At 37.0% G+C, this 20,724-nt stretch overlaps 1 protein-coding gene across 1 annotated transcript; it reads left to right on the forward strand.

Moving 5' to 3' along the window:
* Positions 1-40: 40 nt before the first annotated feature.
* On the forward strand, positions 41-19,504 carry KATNBL1 (katanin regulatory subunit B1 like 1). Its single transcript, XM_057375081.1, has 10 exons — positions 41-146; positions 8,393-8,520; positions 9,261-9,301; positions 9,669-9,948; positions 11,341-11,459; positions 11,658-11,708; positions 11,795-11,884; positions 12,459-12,548; positions 12,966-13,059; positions 14,578-19,504. Exons 2-10 carry the CDS (start codon positions 8,407-8,409, stop codon positions 14,608-14,610), a joined length of 912 nt encoding a protein of 303 aa, XP_057231064.1. The 5' UTR covers positions 41-146; positions 8,393-8,406; the 3' UTR covers positions 14,611-19,504.
* Positions 19,505-20,724: the final 1,220 nt, after the last annotated feature.

Here is a 20,724-nt window from a genome sequence, read left to right on the forward strand (position 1 = left end):
GCGCGTGCGGCGGGGCGTGGTGCGGCGCGCGCGGCCCGGCATGCACCGCGGCGGCGTTTGAATGGCGCAGGCTCCGGGCGCCGGGCCCCGGCAGTAGCGCTCCCGCCGCTCAGCCCGCCCGTCCCGGCCCCGAACATGAGCAGCGGGTGAGTGGGGCGGGGGGTGCCCGGGAGCCCGGGGCCGCCGGCGGGGGGGAACGCGGCGGGGCCGCTCTCTGCCCCGCCGGGACCGGGCGCGGCTCCGAGGAGTCTCGCCCGGGCGTGCGAGCCGGCGGCGGAGGCTGCGGGCGGCGCGGGGGCGCGGATCGCTCCGTTCAGCTCCGTCCCGCTCCGTCCCGCTCCCCGGCTGTCCCGGACTGGCCCCCGGCACAGCTCTGTGCCGTGCCTGCCCCCTCGGGAGAGCGAGTTGTGGCGCTTCGGTCCCTTTCTAAAATGGTGCCATCAGCCTCAGCTCGAAGCAGGCGTGTGCAATGGCAGATACGTGCCAGAAGAGCGGGGAAGGCTCTGGTGCTGCCGAAAGGGAGGACAACAAGCTGGGTGTGAGGCCTGCTGACGGATTTAATTTCTTGGGTGTGACAGATTCCAGGGGGAAGGAAGGGGGGGAAAATCCTAAGTGCTTGAAGATCAGATCATGCATTAATTACTTTGTTCGAAAGCCTTCAAGTTATTTTTTCAGTGTTGTGCTGGATGGTTTGACGTGCAGATTTAAAATAAAGACATTTTAAATAGGGAGATCTTTTAAGGAGAGAGATTAGGTGGTGATCTTGGAAATCTTCTGTTTCTGTTTTTGTAACGTGCTCTGCTTTGGAGCAAGGTTAAGTCCCTTTGCTTAAAAGGAGCTTTTGTCCATCTCTTAGAATATAATTTTTGCTTTTCTTGTATCCCTATTTTCTTCTTCCTATTATTGTGTGGCTGTAATCAGGGAAATTAAAAAAAATAGCTACCCATGCTTAGTAGAATTAAAGCATAACAGAAGGTTGTTGGTGCCTCTTTGGCCTTGTTCATTGGACATGTTTTTATCTAAAAACATCACTAACTTCTTATTGATAGTGCATTTAGCTTTGATTTAAATTTCTCTAATGTTATTCCATTGAATTCAAATTGCCACTGATATAAATTCCTAAACTTTATAACTCAGGATTTCATTATATTAAAAATAATATTAAGGTATTTTATATATTATTATTAAAATTTTTATGCACRTATTTGGATATGCACATATTCTTATATATGTGTGTATATATACATTCACTTACCTGCTTTTGAAACTTCTCTTTTAAATTTATTTTCATTTTATCTCATAATACTATATATTATATAATGTGTATGAGATATATTTCATATATATTATTTAACAATAATTTAAATTAGCTATTTAATAGAAAAAAATTAATTCTGTGCTGGTCCCAGGGTAAGAAGCTTGACTATAAAGTAAGGGTTTTTTAGATGCTATGAATAGACTACAGTCAGTAAGAGGCGTGTATTTGAGGGTAGCGTAAAAAGTCATGTGAAGGCTGTGCGTAATGTAGTCGCGGACTGTTCAGCCAGGTGGGAATGTAGTGAGTACCAACGTCACCTCCACTAAGTTCTGAGCTTGAMGGGTTTCCCAGTATGTCTGTCTCTGGGTTTGAATTCAAAATTATGTTGCAGTTTTTTTTTAACTCTGGGTTTAGCAATAAATGGTAAAAAAAAATTTGCTGTATTAGATTTCATTAGTAGCTTCTTAAAGAATTGTGTAAAATATTAATGTGAGAGTTTCAGTGTAGTGGAAATTTGTTTCCTATGTAACACCTCTATATGTTTTATAACTTTTCCAAACTTATATCYCTAGTGTTCATAAGTGACAATCAACAGGTAAATGTATTTTTTCATTCTTGAAAGATGCCTTCAGAAAGGACCAACCCACTGACAGCTGCTACTACTTTATGGCAGCATAACATATCTGTAAATGGTACTTCCAGATGCAGAAAACAGAATTCTTGTTTGACTTCTTTTGTAGAAAATGTGAATAAGTTTCAGTTRTTAGACACCTGGGCTATCTCTACAAGGAGAGCTAATGTCTGTCTGGGTTCATGCTCACTAAACTTGAATGAATTGTGACTGGTCATTTTTGGAGGTTTGTTATGACTGACAGTATGCTACATGCCAATTCTATATGTAAGTGGAAATATGTAAGTTTAAATCCTAGGTATAAGCTAATTTACTAACATTAGTTGCTCAAATAGTGTTTGTATTTACTGCAAATTTAGCAAAATTGTTTTTATCAACATAGGAAACTTAAAACTGGAACAAATGGCCTGACAGATGTAGGACATTAAAAAACTGTGATCTGTTGGCATGTAAGACATTATARTGTTGCAGAAAAATTTTATGTCAACATACTCCTAAGAATCTTGAACTCTACTTCCTTTTTTAAGAAAATTCAGTATTTAACAGCTGGTCAATCATCAGTACATGARTTACTAATAAAATTTTTAAAAACCAACAAATTTTCATATTCAAAGGATGTGGAAGCATTCTAAAACAAAGACTGATTGATGGATTTGGTAACTTTTGTCAGAGCTAAAATGAAAGAAAATTATGCCAAGCTTACAAAATCACTTCTACATCATACGATAGTGCTAATTTATTTTTGTAAGCTAATTRCCTATTTGGAAGTAAATTTGAAATAACCATTTTTGAAAGTTTCTTGTGACCATTGTAAATCTGATAATGGCCAGTGAAATTAGTTGACCATTACTGATTACTTGATGCATACCTATTTGGAATGCTCTCAAAGCACGAACTCCCCTCCGCGTGAGTAACGATTAATTAGCTCTTTCATCTGACTTTAAAATTGTCATCCTTGAACTTGCACTTGGGTTACTGTGGTGTAGGGGAGAATCACAGGAGCATTTGCAGTGGAGTGCTGCAGGGGAAAATAGCTATTAAAAATTTGGACAAGGAACAGGATGGAAGAATGTGTGTTTTAAAAGGTTTRAAAGGTATTGCTGATGATTTAAGATATCTAACTATATTATGTTTTTCTTGCTGCCATGCAAAGTAGTCCAGGCTGTGTTTTGTAAGAAAATAATGTTATGTTAATACACGTGGAAATTACATAACGTGCCAAGAAGAGTTTGTCCCTCTCTGGGGGCCGTGCCCAGAACATAGGGCGGTGGGAGGGAGTGGCAGAGTTGTTAATACTTGCCTTTGATAGATATGCACTTGAAAGCCTGTTAGTGCTGACTTTCTTTGCCTAATTCTGGTATGACCTGAAGAGTTTTATTGCTTCTGGGAGAGATCAGAGATAGAAAATACTAGTAGAACCATCAAGAAAATTTTTCACAGGTGCTGTTGACTGGGGGGACAAACCAGCTTCTTCTCTGGCTACATGGCTGCTATAACTTTAGTCCTTCTGCTTACTGAAGATTGWAGCAAATAAAAGGGGGAGAAGGGGGGATTGTCATCTGCTCTGAGAAACCACTCATGGGATAGGGGAATTTGGTGGCATTTGATTCTATCATCGTTATGAAATTATACATCTCTGTTCAGATTTGCAGTCTACCTTGTTACAGGTGTAAAACAGTTTAGAATTGTACAATGGACCAAAGCAGAGACRAAGTGACACTCATTACATCCTTAGTTTATTTTTAAAAACTTTGTAAAGCAAACTAGATGTGCGGGCATCARTGAGATAGCATAGCTGATTGTCCTGATCAAATACAACTAGCTGTTCTCATCACAAGGGAAAAGTCATATATTAAAGACATTAAGATATAGATTGTGTGACTCTGGGCAAATTAGTATTTAAYGTCAGTTTAAAAACCCTCAGTATATATCCCAGAATTACAGGGGGCTATAGTGTCTAATTTGCTRTCCGTAGATGATATCTGATAGCAAATAGGAAATCAAAGTTGTGAAGAGCCCTGTAAAGTGCCTTTCATCCTGTAGCATTCATCTTTTTAATTGCTGGCCAGCTAGCATTTTGTTGGGTGTTACTAAGCCTTTCAAAGCTGGTTTCTTAAGATGTTGACTAAGTTTATTATAGCACTGTTAGGTTTGTATATGCCAGGTTCTTCTGCTTGTGTTCTGCTCTGTTTGGACTACCTGGGCTGTGTATCTAAATTTAATCACTTTCAGTCTGTTTTTTTTTTTGTTTTTAATGACTTTGCACAGTCTGTCYTAGAGCCCATATAAAACATTTGGGTCCACCATATCCTGTGGCAAGTTCAGGTTGATTATAGTTTGCACAGAGCTTATCCTTGTTAGCTTTGATCTGATCTWCAGCTATTCTCTTTTGACCCTTTATTTTTATATTGGGCAAGACAGAAAACAATCTCTATGCAACTTCTCCAAGCCATTAATTTTGTAGTCCTTTGTCTTATTTCCCCTGTCAGCTTCATGTAGCCTCCTCTCCAGACTGAAAAGGCTCTTCTGCTCAGATGTTGATTATTTGGAAGGTATTCCATGCATTTTTCACTTGCCTTTGTCTGAGCTCTTTTTTACTTACTCACAAGTTGTTTTTTTTTACTTTTGAGTTGGTTTGTTTGTTTTGTTTTTTTTTTTTAAGAAAGTTAGCTAACCCTGCACTCAGTGTTTAAAATGTAGGCATAAATTAGTTCTATAAACTTTAACAACAGTGTTCTGTTTGTTTTTCTAACTGTTTATTGGTCCATTTGGAGCATTGAGCAGTCCAAATGATCTAAACTGTCACATATCCTGATACTGTTGCAGGTGGCAGTTAATAGCTCAGAGAAAGTAATTCCAATAGGAACTSAGAATTTTCCATACCTGCAGACACACAGGCTTTGCATTATATTATCTTATAATCATTGTTTCTGCTTATTGAAGATCACAGTCCTTCTCCAGTTCTTCAGTTARCCCTCATCTTCACAGTCTGGTATGACTTTGTACTGTCAACGGTCATTGAAGTACTCATCCCCTTTTGTGAGGTAATTTATGAATATATCGAACATCATAAACCAATGCAAATTTTCTCTGTGGATCTKAAGGTGATTTTCTGCAGTATGGAGGTGGCTTAGAGAGTTTATGGCTGTTCYTTAGGTACTTTTACGTGCAAAAGGTTTCCCTTTTATCATTTGGTTGCTTAGTTTCCTGAAGATTTGTGAGGGAGTTGGAAAYTCAAATACAGTCTATCATTTAGTTGTCCTTTATCTCTTTKGTACTACCACATACTCTTAACAAATTCCATTAATTTTGCAGAGCAGAAYTTYATAGAATCATTGAATAATTTGGGTTAGAAGGGATCTTAAGGATCTTGTAATTCCAATTTCCCTGCCATGGGAAGGGACACCTTCSGCTTGACCAGATTGGTYAATGCCCCATCTAACCCAGCCTTGAAYTSTTCCAGGGACAGAACAGCGACCACTTCCCTAGGAAATGTCTTCCAGTGCCTCACCACCCTCACTGTAAAGAATTYTGTCCTAATATCCAATCACCCACGGTCGGTTRCTATTACCTTTTGCCCTATCACTAAATGCCCTGGTAAAAAGTCTGTCTCCAGCTCTCTTTTAGCCCCTTCACGTACTGGAAGGTCACACTGAGCTCACCCTGGAGCCTTCTCTTTACCAGGTTTTGTTGCTTTAGTGACAGCCAGGTTGAATCTTTCTCACTATTTGTTTGTGTCCACTAAGTCTGTTCTTGATTACATTGTTTACTAATTAGCACAACAGAGATGTCAGTCTGGATCTTCCTTGAGGCTATCTTTAAATACTGTGTTTTCTACATGTGATTTCTTTGGGTGTTTTGTCAGCTCCAAGGGAGAGATTCTTCCCCTTCACAAAATAGCTAACAACACAGCAATTTCATTACTACTTAAATGCTCTTTGCTACTTCTGCATAATCTGAGATCCTCAACAGGTTAAATTATGGAAACCTTTCTAAACTGTTGGACAGTGAAGTCATACATAAGGATTTCACTTTGCTTCATCAGCTGTTCCTTTATATCTCATAATCTTTTAACCTGTTTTTTTTTTTTTTAAATTTCTGTTACTAGTCTTTAAGGAAAGAATTGATAGTTCTATTGTCTCATCCTGYTTCAGCTGGGAGGCTGGGGAAGAATATATTCTATGTCAGATTTGTCAGAGTGTAAAATTCTCTCAATTTTTCTCCTGGGTACRTGCAACCTTTTGTAAGGAACTTCCTTCTATCCAGGGTCATGCCTCTCCAATTCAGGTATTTTGAGGTGTTATCWTAGCTCTTTAGAGCCCAGTATTAAAAACTGATGTACTAATTGAATTTCCTTGGTAAGACATTTTTTTYCTAGCCTTCTGATATTTTAACTTCTTTTAAGCTAAAAGCATTGTAGTTATACAGTGCTGGCTTTTGTTTTGGTAATCAGATTCTTGTGTACTGCTTAGTGTGAAAGAGGAGGGTAGATTGAGATCATTTATTAAACAAGCAAAAAYAAGAAGCACTGCTAGAAGAATTGGTTACTGTTCTGGTCACTCTTAGGCATGAAGAATTGTAAGCTGGTAATGTGTTACAGGAGTAATCACAGAAATTGTTCTTCAGGAACAAAAATTAGGGGTTTTTTTAGCATCTGATGAGATGACTGTGGGGTTCAGCTCTGGTGGTTGGAGGTTGTCCCCGCTATTACTTTAGAGGTATATTGTTTTCCCCTTAGTATTTTTGTCAAACAGTGGATAGAAGCCAAAAGAAAAATCAAGACTTTTCCAAGTCCTCTTTATCTCTGCCCTGAATAAAAGGGTGAATTTGTTTGGATTTTAGGATTGCTAGGTTGGACTTGTCTTCAGAAGTTCAGTTGTTCAGCATATGTCTTTGTGTTGTGCTCCATGTTCAAATTTTAATATACAGCTCGTTTTGAGTCCAAATAATGGTTTTAACCAGTCTGCTAAGCAGAGGARAAGGTGTTTGGTTTTGTGAGGTTTTTTTTTTCCTAAACTTCAGAGAAAAGTTTATATACAAGCAAATCTATTGGGAGAACTAGGAAGTGTGGAGAGCTAATGAAATAACTCTTCTGTCACCATCCCATAGTGTGGAAAACTTAAGTTAATGAACCAGTCTTAAGCCAGACTTACATTTGGAAAAGGATGAGTRCCTGCTGTTAAAGATCTTGCCCTAAATAATGTTGCCATTTGCAATTCTTGCTGTAGTCTGAGGGTTCCCTGTTCCCATCTTATAGGATAAGGGACTTTGTCAGTAAATATTCCCTTTTCTGAGAGAGAGATTGCAAATAAAAWTCTTTAGTACTGATCCATTTCTAAAAAAAACCAAAAACATTTGAGGAATTTTTTTTCCTACTACTGTACCCTACAATCTGAATTTTAATGTGCCTGATGGTTAGAATACAGCTTCTGTCTTGTTTKGAGCCTGCCACCTGCTTCTTTTAATTGACGGCCTTTAACTGCTACATGGAAGGATCTTCATGCCTGATAAGCTCTTTCCCATCTGGCTTTTTCACTGCTCAGTGTCTTTGTCTTTGAATGCTGAAGTTCTTAATGGGGGTTAAATCTGCTACATATAGTAAAAGGCATAGGACTACTGCTAAAGATGGAGGGGAGAGATTAGAGCAGTTGGAGAGTTTTAGGGGAAAACCCAGTAATATCAGAGCAAGTGGTTGTCTTCTAAAAGTAGCATAAGATGTCTTGCTAAAACATTCTAAGAAGAGTGCTCCTTGATGCTGCAGTAGTTGAATCCAGTCTCAAGCAATGAATATTCTTATCACTTACAAAAGATGCAAAGTCATATGTAAAATGTTTCAATCTTGGTGTTGATTTTTGTAGAAATAGTTGCATATTTCAAGACCAAGTACTTTAGACATAGAATAAAGTTGTGAGTTTTAGTGTGACAAATAGCAGAAAGTTCTATTTTGAAAAAAGGGGGGGGAGATTATACATTGCCARTAAATTAAGGGAAGGTCTTTCACTTCATTGATTTTTTCTAACTGTTGTTATTTTGCTGAAGTTTGCTTTCTTTCTGAAAAACAGKAATCAGTTTTTAGCTGTGTTTCTCATTTGGAAACAGTTGTGGAACCAATTATTTTTCTCTAGGTAGCAGGTGAGATTCAGTAGTGTGAGGAAAGAGTCTCATAAATTGCCTTATTCTTTACTTGAATTCTTGTTTTTGTGGCACCCCTCAGTGCTGGTGTAGCAAGCTGGTCTGAAAACAAAATCTGTCTCTGTTTCTTGGGGTGATTCTGGTTTTATTACCTCTTTTTGAAAGCTCAGTAGGGATTTTGGAATGCTCATCAACATGTCACTAATGATAAGACTGCCAGCTAACATTTGCTAAAGGATGATGTTTTGGGTTATTTATAGGATGGAATATCGTGCAAATAGTTTAATTGTTTTAACTGGTTTTGCTAGATGCATTTGAGGTTGACTGAATGATTTATGAAATATAACTAAGCACCTTTCCCTTGAGAACAGGGATTTGAGAKATTATGGCATCTGAAGCTCACAATGTTAAAAAACAGAAAGTATTGCATATTGAAGGTCATCGCATTGATCTCCCCAGAAAAAGAAACTCTTCTTCCACTAAAAAGATCATGAAGGAGGTAAGCTGCTTGTGTTGTTTATTGGGKTTTTTTTATGTCCTCTGACAAACTGAATTAAACATTTTAACAAGTTCATAGTTCTGAGCACTAGAAGCATAGCACTGCTAAGCATTTGATGTTGGAATGTGCAGTAGAACCTTAACTTGAACAGCAATTATATTATGAAAACTGTGTTATAATAGATACAGGCAGCAGCTGCACGGATCAGTGCATCGTATCGTCCATGTGAACAGTAGGTACTGGTGCAGTCTTAGTCATGCCTGCTTTTCCACAGTCTAGCCAAGAATGTTTCAATACAGGAATTCTGTCACGAAAATGTTCTTGCCAAGACAGCTACACTGCACAAGTGAGAAGTGGAGTAGGTGAAACTTGCATTGAAATGGATCTGTTTTAYTATCCTACAGCTTGATTTACCACACTGGGAGCACATTTTCACTGGATTCTTGCTACTCAAAACCACTTTTTATAATCTCGTAATTGTGTTACTGGCTGAAGAGTAGGGCAGTGGAGTATAGAGGAAGCACTAGGGAGGCAAACTTACTGTAAGCTCACTTCAAACAGTGATGAACATGCCAATATCCTCTGTTTACTTATTGAAATTATGTATTAAARCTCACATAACATTGGCTTGCTGATGTGCACAATGTAAGTGTTGCCTTTAATGTTRAGTAGTACAAATGGGAGTGTTTGACTCTTTTTAGTAGTACAGCTTTTTTTCTTCTCTGTTTCCTTTCTTCCAGGGTAAGAAATCTCCAAAACAGCTGGCTTCATACACAAACAGGTAGGAGGACTGTGCTTTGTAATATCTGAATTTAAAGTGTGACAGAGGTAGGGAGGAGGAAGCAGTTGAAATTGATTACAACACCAGAGCAGACACAGATGGATGATAGATCTTGATTTTAATGACAATTCTCGGTTCTTGTGTTTTCTCCCATAATAATGAGTCTCTGCATTAATAAAAGCAGAGAAGAATATTGGTGACATTAATTCTGATAATCCAAGTGTCATTAAGGTATATATAGAGGGGGAAATGTTTTCAATAACCTGAAAGCTGACTGCTGAATTCATAATTTTATGTATATAAACATAATAATGTAATTTATTAGGTTTAGAGCAACCTTCACTAAAATACTTCTTTATTATTGCAGAATAACAGTTGGAAAAACGGTGACCAGTCCCCTCTCTCTTTTCAAAGTGGTATATTGTAAAAGAAAAGTTCATTGTTATACTCCAAAGCCTTGTTACAGAAAGAAACTGTGCCCTAAATCTAGGGGCTGTGACATGGCAAATAAAGAAAATGAACTGGCTTGTGCAGGGAATCTGCCAGCAAAACTTCACAACAGTCGTACACACTTGCTGAATTCTAGTGACTCTGGCTCATCTCAAACAGAAGGCCCCTCATCCAAATACAGTGGATTTTTTTCAGAGGTGGGTACAGTTTAAAGAAACTTCAATTTAAAAAAGAAATATTCCTGGTAATTATCTGTGAAAGCTTTCACATAGATAAATTTTCTTCAATTCTTTCAAAAGCAGGTCCTGTTTACAGATTTAGTCTCTGTCAGTTCATGGTGATAAAGTTGTCAACAGTAATAGTCCTTCCACCTTTCTCCTTTTTTGTGTTGGGTCAGATGCTCAGATCTGCCAGACCTGACTGGGTTAAAATTGTACCAGCACCAAAGGAGAATGTTGTGTTTTGACCTGGTTAGGTTTCATGAACTGGCAGGACACATGTCCATATGTGTTTTTATAGAAGTGTGGAAGTGTTAGTGGATCAATGGGAATAAACTGGTCAGGTAGCTTAGGACAATTTTCAGTAGCAGTATCAACTTAGTGTGTGTGAAACTAAGTGTTTRTATAAGATTTTATTTCTTCTTAAGATTGGTTGAGGAAACTGACAGTGGATGCTTGCAGGGCTTCTGAAACTGGCTAAAAGGTCAGATATTTAAATGAAATTAATTTTGTGACAGCGAAGGCCATTTAAGTCCCTTATTGTCACAACAGGTTTTTGTTATTCATCAAGGCTTGCATGTGTTTAAAGTGAGGCATGGCAGGGAAGGTAAGATCAGAGACAATTGTTGTCTTGTCATGGTGCTGTAAATACAGGCTGCTATGAGGAGAGAGCCCTGACAGTCCAGTGGGCTGGAGGTGCACGCTGGCGGTGCACGTCTGCAGCACTCCTGCACTGTTCAATTTGATGGTTTCAACAGAAGAGCAGAATAGCTACTATAAAGGGGCTGTAGAAAGATGGTTAGAGAAATGAAGATGGGGAAAGATTAATTTTCTGAGAAGCTAAGGACGAGATCACTGGCCAGTGGCCACAAATGACTGTTWAACTGGTTTGAGAGATGTGTGTGGCTCTGCAGTCCTCATTCCAATCCAAGGTCTAATTAATTAAAATGCCTGAACTTCATTCAGAGAGCAAGCTTTTTCAGAAATGAACCTTTTTTGTCAGAGTTTGGAATAATACACATGATCACTTGTGTGTAAATTGTGTCAACATTAATAATCATCCTAGTTCTCAGGGTTGGTGAGAATTATAGGTTGATGCACATGAATGCTCGTTTTAATTCTTAGATACCTCTCTTAGATGATAAATAGGTACAAACCTTATTCTAGTAGCTTTTGTGTAAAATCTTTTTGTACTCCATTCTAAGGGAAATTTATGGGTTTAAGGCCATTGTTAGTTACATTTTTAAAACAGACTTATCAACATGCAGTAGAAAAGTGTATTATCATGTACCAGGTTATTATGTTAGGGTCGCTTATTGTCTTATTGCTGGCTACTTGTGCCAAACTTTTTRTATTTTTAAAAACATACAGGTTTCTCAGGACCATGAAACTATGGCTCAAGTTCTTTTCAGCAGGAATCTGAGATTGAACGTAGCTTTAACCTTTTGGAGAAGGAGAAGTATAAGTGAACTGGTAGCCTACTTAGTGAGGTAAAAACTGTCTCTTCTTTTATATCCTTAAAATGTTAGAAATCCCAAATATGCCACAGTATTTTAGCAGTTCTGTAAATGTTGTGATTTATTTSAAGTCTTTAACTTTTAACTAAATCTTTTAAATCATGGTGGAAGCATATATTTCAACCTAGGATCCACTGGTAAAACTTTTGATTTTATTCTTAATGTTTCTAGGATACAAGATCTTGGAGTAGTAGTAGACTGCCTTCCTGTGCTTACAAACAGGTACAAACAAAAAAAAGTGGGGGATTAGACTCTGCTTATAACCACACTGAAGTTCAAGCACTTCTTGAAACATCTTGTTTTTTAAGTTTACAGGAAGAAAAACCATATGTTTCAGTTGGCTGCTGTGTAGATCTTTTGCCTTTAGTGAAATCTCTGCTTAAAAGCAAATACGAAGAGTAAGTATCAGTTCGGTATGTCTTTAAAATACTATGCACATTTCCTGGCTATGCAGAGCCCTGGAAATCAATGGTTTTTCATCCTCTGCCTCTTGTTCCTCTCCCCCTTCTCCCACCTCTGTCTTTCTTCAGAAATGAGAAAGTTCCAGAATAGAAGCTTTCCTGTGAACCTTTATCCTTTAACAAAACCRTGGTGCAGAAATTCTTTTCTCCAGTGTTAAGGACTTGAGGAAGAGTACTGGCTTTGCCCTTAGACTTATTTACCAATAACTAAACAGTAAAAAAAAAATAGCACTGAGGTTTTAGTATGCTTTAAAACATGAAGTCAAGGCAAAGTTTTCAAGCGGAGTACTGAAGAATTTCTATTTTTTCAGCAAGAACTTTAGTTTTCCGCTTGGAAATTGCRACGTAGGCAAGCATTTAAACTTAGTACTTTGTCTAAATTTTGCTTCTTTCAGAACAGAAAACATGTTGCTTTGTAAATTGCTTACCAATTTATCTCAACRCTTTATCTGACCTGTAGATATTGTACACAGAGCGGAAAATACATAATGTGTAAAATGTGTTGTTACAGATATGTAATAGTTGGTTTAAACTGGCTTCAGGCTGTCATTAAAAGATGGTGGTCAGAACTGTCTGCACATACAGAAAAGGCAGAAGATGGGTGAGTATAGTGTTGGGAAATATTTAAATATGTTTCTGTGGCCTATTCTCAGTCTGTTTTAATWTTGATCAGTAGGAGCACAGCTTGCCTGCAAAATGCAAAGTTACAACTTTAAGGCTAAAGCTTCAAATAGTTATTTTGTTAACACACAAGTGGTGTTTGGAAGCTTGCTTTAAGGATAGTCAAATTACTGGATTTGTTTCCTTTTTTTGCATGTTTTAGTCCATCTAGAGCATGATCATATCAGGAATTATACAAATGCTGTAGAAGTTCTATCCAAATTTTTCAGATCTTGTGGCAATATCTATTGTATAAAGATTGTATAAAATCTGTATGYTGTATTAATAATTTATTTTAGTAAAAGGGTCTACTGAAATGTGCTACCTGTGTTATAAAGTGATATTCATTCTCTTTCAGAAATATTCATATTTTAAAACAGCAACTAAGTGTTTTGTGGGAACAGGAGAATCATCTTACTCTGGTTCCAGGATATACTGGTAATATAGCTAAGGTAATCTAGTTCTGGTTGTGTTCAGTAAKAAACACACTTGTATCACTTGCAGTATTGCTCTTGTTTTACTAATGTTAAACTGTGGTTGACAGCAAGATTTTTGTTTTAGTTTCTCCTAATGCTCAAGTACATTGCATAGTTTTTACAGAAATCTGGAGTTGATTCCCTATGGTAGTTGTGCGATTTAGAATGGTAATATTTTTTTTCTCCTTTTATCTTTCTTTACAAAAGAAGCCTCTCCATAATTACAAAGCASCTAATAGTAATGAACCTTAATATTGATGTAGAAAAGGGCAGAGTTGAGTAGGTAGACTGTGGAGACAACAGATGTCTTAGAGCAGTGGGTACAACAGATCCACACTGTACATTATAAGTGTAATGCAGAATGGAGAACCTAAGCCCAGGAATGTCACTGGCATTTGCGCATCAGGTGACTGGAGCAAATGACAACATACTAAATTGTAAAGCTTAYTGCTGACCTAATGCTTAGAAAATGATGAGTTTGTGGAGAGCAGAGGAGTATATCTGAGAAAAATCCCTGCTTGCCTTTCTCAGCTGGTTGTGGTATCAGTAACATAATGAGGGTGTCTGGTAGGTGCACGTTTTGCTGCTCGTGCTCATCTCTGTAAACATGGCATTCTGAGATTGGGCACCAAAAGTTGCACTAAGTAAGAAACGTCTCCAGGTGCAGAGACCTGTTGAAGGTAGGCAGCGAGAAAGGAGTTACAGCAGACACTTGGTTGTGTGCAGGATTTGAGTAAACTTGAAAAGAACTTAAAAATTGCATCATTTACTTACATCTTAAGGAGYTTTGTGGAATCTCTAATTCTGTGCTACAGAATTGATCACTTTGATGTATCAAACAAGTATTTCCTTTTTTTCTGGGACTGCTGTGCACCCGAGACTTCAATTTTGATGTCCCTACAAGGATAATTACAAACTTCTTGCCAAGTGTCAGYCAGCAGGGATGTGGAAGAAGTGAGTTCCAACTCCCATCTGGTGGAGCTGAGAGAGCATGTACTGTAGACAGCCTAGTTCTTTTGCTAGATCAGCATAGCAGGTACAGGTAGTGACAGTTTCTTTCTCTAGAGTTCAGRTTCCCTTTATGTTCATTTGCTGGGTTCTTTAAATGTGTATCAGGATAGATTGTGACCCAGGTCACCTTAGCAAGTCAGGAGTAAAAGTACTGCAAGAACGTTGGAGGGACTGGGTGAAGGAATATCACACGTAACATGTTTTAACTACATGATCATGTGATGKTTATGATCTTTCCTGTTCATGCAGGAAGCAGAGGAATAACAGACTAAACTGATGGYTTTTGAAACTAATCCTACTCTTCTTGCAGGCKTTTTAGTACATAAAGAAATGTCATTGAAAGCATTAATTGAAAGTAATCATGAAGATAACTTCTGAAATTTGGGCAAATATAACTATTCTTATGGTCCTGATTGGTTACCCTGCTTCAGACATAGAGTTGCCATTACAGCTGTGACACTTTCTCCTTTTTTTTCCTTCTAGGATGTAAATGCATATTTATTGCAGCTACACTGACATGATGGGGAAACTATGTGTGCTTATGTGGTGAAACAATCCCCTAAAGTATCCCTGAAATATGTACTGAAAGCCTTTTGAGAAATACTGGCAGAAGAGAACTGAACTGTCAAGCTGTTTAATGAAACCACTAACAAAACTCTAACCATCTACTTCACATTGAAGTGGAAAAATGTTTAATAGGAGCAACTTTTACTTCAGTGAGGTGAAAGTGCACTATGAAAACTGTATGCCTTTGCTGCATTTGGGATTTGCTCAGTTACTAGGTATTCCTTTAAATGCTACTGTATTTTACAACATCATCACATAAAAGAAGATGAATTATATTGTTGTGAAGWCAAGACAGCAGAACCAGTTATGAGGAACCAACAAAACCAATCCGCATTAAGAGCTTTTAAATGTCTCTTTCACAGGAGAACTTCAGAATGCACAACTATCTTCCAATTAAATTTAAAAAAATACAAAAAACTTTGGGATATTCAGTTATTTTTATGTTTTAATCAAATTATTAAAGACAGTTTTTGTTTGCACTATTGAAAAACTATACAGCAAAGATGCCTTAATTACTAGTGTTTCAAAAAGCCAATGTATTAAGATGCAAATAGCTATTATGTTCAGATTGTGATGAAAAACTACAAAAATCAGGGTTTCACATTGTGTAGTTAATGAAAATTGCACATATACAAAGATTCATGTATGAAAAATATTATAAATACCTGAAGTTAAGCTTGGATAAGCAGTTACTGCAAATGTCAGCAGAATGGTGAATTTATGTCTAACAAATGTTTTTATATTGTATGTGGATTTCTAACACAGTAATCTTGTTCTGTATCATTCAAACTACATGCAAATAAGTAAATATATTAAATATATCTACTGTTTTTTCTTTTCAAGTTCAAAAAAACTGATTTTTAGGATCATCTCTTCCACAGTACTTTTTATCATAGGTATTTATGTCTGTTTGAAATGTTTACAGCCAGCTGAGGCCATGTTATTCAAATCACACCCTTTTTATACTACCTCCTTTTAAGAAACTGACAAAGAGCTTTTGCAAAATTGATCAAGCTCTTGCCTGATCAATGATGGCAAATTCATACCAACAACAGCATTGAGAATACAGTTATAAACTCTTTTACTGTCATGTTGATATGCTGTTCTATTTTAATTCAAAAGCTATATCATAATAGCTCTGAGGGAGTCTTAATCCTAGGCTTTCTGTTGCCTTTTTAAATTTTGTGATTAGGAAGCATGCTTTTTCAGTTAACATTATCAAGTGCCAGCTCTTCACTTAAAAGTATACATGCACAGCATGTATGACCAAATAGACTTCTTCCTTAATAAACGAAGTACTTACAAGGGTTGTTTTCATACCTAGCATTAAGCATGTGCACTTTTATTGACATAAAAGCAGAGGAGTCTTTTGATAGCCCCAAGTGGTTTTTGCTTTACTTTAAACTCCTATAGTGGTCAATAATTTTAGGCTTCATGTTGCTTCATTTTGTATTTAGTTTATGTATCAATATTGCTGACTACTKAAAGCCAGCTAGAAATCTGTCATCACAACACGGTGCTTTTGGTTATTTGACTGTTCTGTAAACCACCAAAGGTTTTGCATTTCCTAGGGCAGTCAATAACCAAATCAAAGAGTTTCTGAGGCATCCCAAAACTGAGAACTTCATGGGACAATCTGGAGACATGCACATAGCCAAATTCTTTTCTCTAGAATTATATATCATATTTCCTGCCCAAAAAGTTTTGAGATTAGACTTTTTAAATGTTCTTACTGTCAATTAAAAATTTAAAGGAACTATAGTATGACATTATTCTTGTATTACTTTTCTGTTGAGCACTTAAATGTAAAAGTAACAAAGTCTAGCTTCATCATTTGGGTAGAAATTGCTGAAACTCTTAGATTGTTCCTCAAGGAGAATACTGTAAAGGTAGTGGAAACTCGGATTTTTTTTTTTTTTTTATGTTTTGGGGTTTTTTTAATAGGCAAAATAAAGTGGCCTATTATTGGCCACTTATTTGTGATAAGAAAGCATAGTTTTAATTGATTAAAGGGTTATTTTAGTACTTAAAAATCCAGCTTGAATGTAGGTTTAGATACATGGGCTTGTATCTTATATCTTGTACATGGGCTTATAGTGAATTCTGTATGTGGCCATAGAGTTACCAAGCCCTAACTGTGGATGGACAGTGCTGTTGTTTTAGAGGCAAGGTAAGATTGACTTGAGGATCATTATTGAGGAATATCTAATAAAGTAGTTCTTTTTAACTGCCAAAAGTTGTATTTTGACAGCATCAATGATACAGTATTAAACAYTAAGTCATTAGTATCTGTGCCTTATTTTAAATGAATTTACTGTTTTCAGGCAGCTACTAGACTAAGAATAGGACTCAGGTGTCCATATGATGAATGTTTTTTTCCATCATGTTCTTAAGTCGTTTTAACTATTCACACTAATATTCAGGCTCAGCTTCTTCTATTCACTTTAGTTCTGAAATGCCTAGGAATCAATTTTGCTGCTACAGAATGTCCTTGCATAATATCTGGTCAAAGTTGGCATGAGTTAAATGTCTTAACAGCTTTGTAACTCCACTAAATCTCCATACAGCTGTGTAAGTCCACTAAATCCACARAGTTGTCTCAGTGAATCTAAGAATTACGTTTATGAGCTATCGTATGCATAAATGCTAACCTTTTTGATACTTTCTAAAAATGCTGTTTCTAGTATGTGTCAAAAGATCCAGGCAGAATTAATCCCTTTCCTGTAAGTCCATGTGRTGCAGAAGCACGTATGTATTTGACCTCCACAAAGCTGTTCTTCATGTTGGACCACTTGATATGAAACTGATGTCTTTGAAAAACAGTATGTCTTTTGCTTCAATGTTCCCTGAAAGTACTTGAGGCTGTTTTGCTGAAGGASTACTTCTTTTAAGTGTGACCCAGGATTTGCCCATCCCCTAAACTGAAATTGAAGAATTCTTCTGGCAAACTGTCTCTTTTTGCACAGCTGAAAAAAAAGTCCAATATTTTATCAGTTTAAGTAGCCAAGTACTGATAGCTTACTGAAGAGTGGAGGTGAAAAAAGCTATCCCATTAATTAGTTGGGTGTGAGGAAGTCTTAATGATTATGTATGTCCCTGCTTTGAAGGAGCTATGCCCATTTCTCAGGAAAGAGTCCTCTGTTCTTGTATCACACAGGAACTGCAGTTCCAGACTACTTAATAATGCTTACAGATTGTTGCTGGTATTAAAAAAAAAAAATAGCATCAGCCCTCCAGGAGCTTACCCTTTGCAGTGAGATATAAATAAAATTATTTCTCCCTCCATAGGCTGCTTTATAATAGGCTGCAGTTTTAACACTTGAGGTGCAGGAGGGATGGGAGAGTAGGAAAGGATGAGGTACGTGTGCCCTGTGCTGAGTGACATCAGCCCCACTGCATGATACCATATGTATCTTAAAGCAGGCTCTATTTTCTTTTTTCTGGCGTCTGAAGTAGGCAGGTTTAGAGTCAAAGGTCTTTATGCATTTTGCATTGAAGAGATAAAGGTTTTGAAGATGGGTGCTACAGTGCTAATTGGTGATTTTTTTYYTTTTTTTCTTGAGAGAGTGGACATTGTTGTATGTGGAAACTGGAGAGTATGTTATGTGAAGCTTWCATTTTAGACTAGCAGATTGTTGCTTTTGCCAGTTCATCTTGCCAGATCTTCCAGTTCTACAGAAGACTGAATGTCTGTCTTAGTGTGGAGTTTTGCAGCTATTTTTTTTGTGCCTGGTTTTCTGGTGCAGAGTAAAACTGGTGGTTCACAGTCAGCTATTTCATGATACAAAACCATGCAAATTATGGTACTGGTGTGAAGTTATTCCAGCTTTGCACGATGCAAATGCTAAAGTTTATGACAGCAGTTGATTCTTTTGAGGTGAACTTTAKATTGAGCTGATGCTGCATTAGTGAAGGAGAAAAAAAAAAAAATTAAGCAGTTTTCAATAGCCTTGGCAAAAGCCAGACAGTGTAGTCTAATTTTTGCCTTTAGTCTACCATCCTACACACAGTAATCATTGTATGCTACAGATAAAGATTCAGAGAAAATAGATTGAACATGCTTGTTATTAGTGCTTATATTATCATTCTTTAAACAATTTATGTTTATTCCATRAGTTAAATGGCTTGTTTTATGTCTCAGAATGAGACTGAATGCAACTATTTTTCTCCCCCTTTCCACATGTATTCTTTAGCACTTAATGATGTTATTTATTGCTCATCTACTTTCAATATACTGAGAGTGTTTCTTGTTAGAGCTGGGGAGGGGAAGATGGAATTCTAGACAAAGCATAGGGCTGGCTATTTAACACAATTCAATTTGAGGTTATTGTGAAAAATTCCTATCTTTAAAACTTTTCACTCAAATTTTGTTAATACCTGTGAATTGAAGTGTGCACTCACAGCTGCAAGTTTGACTTTGAAATTGGTTGGAAAAAAATAAAGTGTTTTCATTCTAAATAATCATAGCTGCAGTATTGTTTCTGTTCTCATTTTTTGCATTGAGTACTAAGCTGGACTCTGATTCTAACCTGTCTTAAGGGAAGCAGGAGGTGTAGCACTGTCCCTTAAAGGGATAAAATGAAAATACTTACATCRTCTTCAACTATTGCAGGCCAGGGTATTTTTGTTTTTCTGCTGTCTGGAATTTTGTAGTATGTCTCTATGTAGACTGTGGCTGCTGATCACATTGCTGTAAAATGAGATCTGCCACTTTCAGCTTGAGTGTGTTCCRTAGTGCTTCTGATTCATACGGATCACTGCTTCACTTCAGGCAGTCATTATGTTGAGCRCTGTAGTGTGGATGAGCAACTAAGTGTTGCGGTCTCAAACATCTTTCTTTGCTGTAACAAAACACAGGGATGCTACATTTATCCTTCCCTTTTTTTTTTTTTTCCATTTATGTGCTTAGAACTATTTCAACCCCCTTTAGAAAGTGATAGATGCCAGAACATGATAATGCTTTTACAAATACGCTTCTGACTTCATTTAATACAGTTCTGTGAATAACAGTTTTCTGTAGATTTGGGAAGGAGGCTGTTTTTGGTATRTATAGGCTTGAAATAAATAGAGCTAGTGGACTTTAATGATACTGTTATCATATTCTTGATACTTTTTTTTTACATAAACACTGTGTGTATTGTGAAACAATTATCCAAATCTAAATATCAAGATAATGTTACATTCCAAAACTGCCTACTCTTGCAAGTGCAAGTGTTGAAATACATGTGCACCATAGTATCTTACTTTAAAGTGACCTGTAGACAGTTTAAAATAGCTCTTGTAATTTATGTCTCTTTGTCAAATTGAATTTAATCTATTTAGCTTCACTTTCAAACTATGGGTCTTGCAGTTGCCACTTTCTACTCATTTCAGATGTTCTCTGGATTTAAAGTAATAATGCAGTAAGTATTCCAGCATCAGAAAAATAGCTGGTCCTTTATTCTTTTGTGAAAACAGGCTTTCACTATATCTCTTCTGCACAAGTTGAACTTCTTTTTCTGCAAACGTTAAATAATTTTTAGAGACACACTTTCAGAGGAGGGTTGCCACATACAAGAACCAAACTGTGACATGTTTGGTTCCAAATGGGGAAATTACACAAATGCAAGCAGCTGTTAGGACAACACACATTTCATTAGTATTGAATTGTCTTTTCTCATGTGAATCAGCTGTCCTATTATCTATTCAGTCTAGWTAAAAGTGGAATGATACATTATTGGGGAGTTGAAGTCTTAACAGCTCTTGTCTGTAAGAAACCAAAACTTCTCTTTCCATTCTGACAAAATCCCTACAATCAATACRGAGAGGAACTAGTTGTTGTGTGTTTGGTTTGGAGAGAAGAAATCTCTTTGTATGTYTGCTAATAGTATTTTGTCTTGAAGCTTAAAGGCATAAGCATTTATGTGTGCTTAAAAATATTAGTTATTAGAATAACAAGTTTCTGACTGAATGGGGTGTAAAAACACCCTTGCCACATTAGTTTATTTCTGAATTACTCTGCCACCTCATGTTCCAGCTGCAAGAAACTGTAAATTATAAAAATATAAATAACAATCATTGCAC

This window comes from Malurus melanocephalus, unplaced genomic scaffold (assembly GCF_030028575.1).
Source record: "Malurus melanocephalus ecotype Western Australia unplaced genomic scaffold, MMel_1.1 scaffold_238, whole genome shotgun sequence".
Lineage (NCBI taxonomy): Eukaryota > Metazoa > Chordata > Aves > Passeriformes > Maluridae > Malurus > Malurus melanocephalus.